Here is a 5,231-nt window from a genome sequence, read left to right as displayed (position 1 = left end):
CCCCCACATATGAGGTTGTCGGAGCAGTTAGAAATAGTAACCAAATCTCTCTCAAATAATAACACTACCATTTTGTGACAAAAGAATGGAGCAGACATATTGTATAACATCATCCTACATACACTGTCAGAGAAAAAGTTGGAATGGTCATGATTGGAATATCTTCTTTAATAGCTGGTCTGCTTGATCAGAGCTAATCTAGGCTAAATGATTTACATAAGGCAACAAAACTGTCTCTTTGTGGTTCCTTGGATGGCTGATATTAACAGCCGAAATCTATAAAACCATATTTTCTATAAAAGGTTAAAAAAAAAAAAATAGAAAAAAGACAACCTATTTCTGTGCAAGAAAATTAGATTAAAAGAAAAAAAACTTTTGATCCCAGACTCACTAGATCAGAGGATAACTTGAAGCTTAACAAAAAGTAACAACAAATGGATATAGTTACATTTATTCTATGTATATTACATACAAGCTATGCTACATATTATGCAGCAGTCATACATTATATATATACCATTATTTGGATATTACACTATATATTACATAGCTGGCCAAGTTACATACATTATATATATAATCATCATTTAACGTCTAATTGTCCATGGTTTGGACAGTTTGACCAGGGCTGGTAAGCTGTGGGGCTGCACCAGACTCTGGTCTAATTTAGCATGATTTCTATGACTGGACGCCCTTCCTAACACCAAACACTCCAAGAGAGTAATGGGTGCTTTTATGTTCCACAAGCATGGGTGCTAGTTGCGTGACACCAGTATCTGCCACAACTACGATTTCACTTGGCTTGATGGGCCTTCTTTTCAAACACACTATATTGCCAAAGGTCTTGGTCATATGCACTGCCTCCATGAGGCCCAGTGCTCGAAAGGTGCTTTTACATGCTACTGGAACAGATACCAGTTATGTGACACTGGCATATATATATATATATTTATTACATTCAAGTTGTATACTATATATAGTAGGAAGCTTTTCCTCAAATCATATCCTTCTAACTTTAAAAAACCCAGTAAAGATGAACACATTGGATAAGGTAGTCCCATATGCACTATGTAAGGGTAAAATGATGCAGACATGCTGGAAGAGTATCACTTGTAAGCCTATGAGGTTGTGGCTAAAGTAGAGTTAAGTAACTAATTTGGAAACTATGTAAATATATTAATTACATGCCAAATGAAATGACAAGTAAAAAAGATAAACAACGAAAGTAAGTGTTATCGTACATGGCAGAATCAGTGGAGTATCTGACAAAAAGCCTTGAGGTATTCATTACATCCCCAGTTCAAATGTAGCTGGATTTTGACTATTTTTCATTTCTCCAAGGTTGCTAAAATAAATACCAGTCAAGCACTAGTGTCAACATAATTGTGCCTCTATAAGCAATCATAGTATTGCTAAGGTGATGGGTTAGGAGAAATGACTGTCTTGTGCTATTTGGTAGCATTTCTTCATGCTCTGAGTTTAAATCCTATGGGAGCTGATTGTCTTTCATCATCCCAGGATCATGAATAAACCAGTAATACACTGGGGATAATTCAAATGACTACAAACCACCTCCACTTACAAAGTTTGTGACTAAGAGAGCATAGTACTGTCATATTACTGAAAACTAGGTCTTTGAATGCACTTAGGCTACACTTATGGCATTAATGACATCTGTTGATTCCTCTCCAGGTGTTTCCCTTAATTGCAGTTAAAATTTTGTAGGTAGATAAATGAGAATTCTTTTCTTTATGGTAGAATATGGAAAATACAAAACAAACAAGAGATGTCAACCGACATCTAAGAAAAAAATGTTTTGTCACATCTAATAAGGATAATTAGATACAGGTCTTTGGATATCCTCAAAAAAAGGACATTGAAAGAGAAAAGTACCAACTGTCTCAAATGACCAGCATAGCACAATACTTACTATTAGTCCTGTCATATCACTAAACACTGATTCCTTTCAAGAGGACACTGCAAGTGACAAATGTTAACTGTCACATGAATTACTTGCGCAGCTGTGTTTCACTGGCTGGAGAAGTAAATTGTGAAATTCAGTCACTGACTAACTTCTATATCATTAAGGTGTCATTTAGTACATGGATCTTAATGTTGATTTGCCTCTCCTGCTCCCATTGCAATATATTTCTAGCTGCTAGCATGGCTAACACTAGATGAGTGAATATGTTATATTAATACTGTTTCAGGGAAGCTCTAACATTATCTTTGGCCTTCACCCTTGTAAGTTAGCCTACCCACTTTTGCACCAGAACCAAGAAAGAGCCAATGCTGTTATGAATAACAACTAAAAGCTAGAGTCTATGCTATGATAATTAGTAGTAGTTATGAACAACTGTGATTATAACATGATAATTAGTAGACATGTACATGAATAATTTCTATCTAATCATGAAATGAGATTTGAACCAAACAAATAGAGAAGTTGCCATGGTAACTGAACCATGCACAGATAGCAACTGTAGTAAAAGTAAAATAGATAGAATGAGGTTAAATATTTGAAAATGATATTTCATTTGAAAACAAATCTAAGATAATTTATATTTTTGTTAACTTACTATTACAAGTTTGGACACTTGAAAATGTGCATGAGCCCATGGGACAAGAAATGGAAATAAAGAGAAATTAAACATCTAACAAGTGGTCTGTAGTGATATCAACTATAGGAGTCCCAAACATGTCTAAAATATGAAATGCTACCTGTGAAGTCATGTACATAAACATGGCTAGCCCAGAATAAGTGGCTGAATAGGTAGTTAAAAGTGGTCAGGTCAGCAGTCTAGTCAAGCTACCGCAAGCTACCGCAAGCTACCGCAAGCTACATATATTTGAACATAGTACAGATCACTCATGTAGGCTGATGTATGAAACATGTAACAAAGGGGTGGATCAAATTTACCTGCGCTGCAGCCAAATTTTCGGCATCCTCTTTCTTGCTAGTTGTTGGGAAAAAGACAATGTTGTCTATGGTTTGGATCAACTCCAACTGTACAACACACTTTATCAACAGGCCTGTAAACAACTTCTGCTCCGACGTCACTTCTAACCAGGGGTCAAACATGGTGAAAATAGAGAGGAAGAAACAACAAATGTTAAAAATAAAGCAATTTAAAAACACACCAAAGTATAAATTACATTCATAACACTCTAAAAGAATAAAGTCATGAAAATATCCTTGCATTCTCTCCTGTGAGTTGAGTGCTGCTATGGAGAGTGATAACCTAAAATACTGAAGCACTTGCTTAACCCTTTTGATACCAACCTACCCAAGACTGCTCCTAGTTTTATAATATAGACCTCCCTGCTTTTAAGTGGTTTAAATTAAAACTTCCCAACAAAATTTCATGATAATTTATGTTCCAAACACCAGATTAATAGTATGGTCATTTTACTAAATTCATTGTTATTTTCAAAATTAATTAAAACAAAGACAGTGTATCTCAATAAAAATATGGCAAAAAAACCAAAAAAAAGCCTATCCCTGTTTTTGACAAGGCCCAAGGAATCTGCTTTCCCTGAGACAGCAGGTGGAATTCAAACTCAGAGTCACACAAAACCAAAGTAGATAATGCAAGGTATACCATCCAATGTTCTGTTAATTTACCACCTTAGACTGGTACCTTATTACCGAACATGAAAGGATGAAAGGCAAAGTGGACCCTAATAAGATCTGAACTCTGATTCTGCCAGCTTTCCACTTACAAAAATTATTCATGATGTTGTTTTATTTTGTGTATTATACTGACAGACAAGTTTCTTGTTGGCTAGTGGTTTGCAAAATTTATGGTGATGAGCAAGGAGGGTGCTTCAAACTCAGTGGGAAATTTTGAATTCACAGGGTGGTCTCAAGAGATCTAAATCTCACAGAGGATACCTTAATACCATGAGAGCAGTGAGAGAGAAAGAGAGAGAGAGATGTCAAACTAATGCCATGAACATGATTTTAAATTCAAGAGTAGGATCATATACTTGAGGTAAGAGCTGTTCTTAAACCAATCCTTTATACTTAAAAGATGGAGCCCCTTAAATTTACAAATGGAGAGTGTTCTAGTGGGAAGTGAAATTTTGAAAGATTAATCTGAAATTATGTACCTTTGTCTAGACATGACATGATGGCTGTAAATGAGAATCATCATTTTACAAGCAGTCTTTTGTGAAAAACATGTCTAACCAGACATCTTTCCACAGAAGACTTAAAACGAACAACCTCATTCGCATGATGATGATGATGCTCATTTACAACCATCACATGATATCCAGACAAGGGTACACACAAACAAACCCACAGACACACATATGATGGGCTTCTTTTCATGATGGCATAGATTAGATATCATATTGAGATTGATTTTTATTTATTTATAGCCTCATCCTCTTTCTGTTGTCAATCCTTATTTCTTTTTCAAGGTATTTTGTCATTCCACCAGCCATCAGCACATCCGCTTACTGGAAAAAGCAAACAATGTCACTATTTTCACAAACACAGAACTAATGATGACACAGTGGCATTTACACACACACACATACATACATACATACATACATACATACATATACACACACACAAGCTCCATTGCAGCTTCCATCTACCAATTTCCCTTGCAAAATATTGGTTGGTACAAGGCTATAGTATAAGACATTGGCCCAAAATGCCAGTGTGACGGAATCCAAAATCATGTGGTTGCAAAGCAAACTTCGTAACCACACGAACTAAGCAAACCCAATAACCATAGGCAAGTAACAGCTGCTGACATTCTGACTAAGTCCACCTTGACTGCAACTGCTGTAACCACATCCACTAGTCTGTAAGAAGCATACAGAAAAAGAGGGACACTAACATGAATACATGTCCACACTGACTGTTAGAGAGTACAATACTGTTCTCTGCTACACGGGACCATAACATAACTGAAACAACAGGCATGTCAATCATACTTTGTCATTTGACCAACTTCTATGACATATTCTTTTCTTATTTCAGTCATTTGATTGTGGCCATGCTGGAGTACAGCCTTAAAGGGTTTTAGTTGAAGAAATCAGCTCCAGGACTCATTCTTTGTAATACAGTTCTATATTTAAGAGATGAGGAATTATGTACATTATTTACATAAACACATCAGCATCGGTTGTCAAGCAATGGCAGGGAGACAAACACAGACACACACAAATTATATATATATATATATATATATATATATATATATATATAG

The 5,231-nt window shown here is 35.7% G+C and overlaps 1 protein-coding gene across 12 annotated transcripts in view; it reads right to left on the bottom strand.

Moving 5' to 3' along the window:
• Positions 1 to 5,231, bottom strand: part of LOC106871743 (brefeldin A-inhibited guanine nucleotide-exchange protein 1) — a 171,554-nt gene that overhangs the window by 22,252 nt on the left and 144,071 nt on the right. For all 12 annotated transcript variants that reach the window (XM_052970066.1, XM_052970065.1, XM_052970068.1 and 9 more), the window contains one exon: positions 2,921 to 3,063. In XM_052970066.1, the coding sequence (XP_052826026.1) occupies positions 2,921 to 3,063 (143 nt within the window). The remainder of the gene's footprint in view (positions 1 to 2,920; positions 3,064 to 5,231) is intronic.

This window comes from Octopus bimaculoides, chromosome 8 (genome assembly GCF_001194135.2).
Source record: "Octopus bimaculoides isolate UCB-OBI-ISO-001 chromosome 8, ASM119413v2, whole genome shotgun sequence".
NCBI classification, from domain to species: domain Eukaryota; kingdom Metazoa; phylum Mollusca; class Cephalopoda; order Octopoda; family Octopodidae; genus Octopus; species Octopus bimaculoides.
Note: the sequence above shows the minus strand (reverse complement) of the source record. Positions and strands in the feature narration are given on the sequence as shown.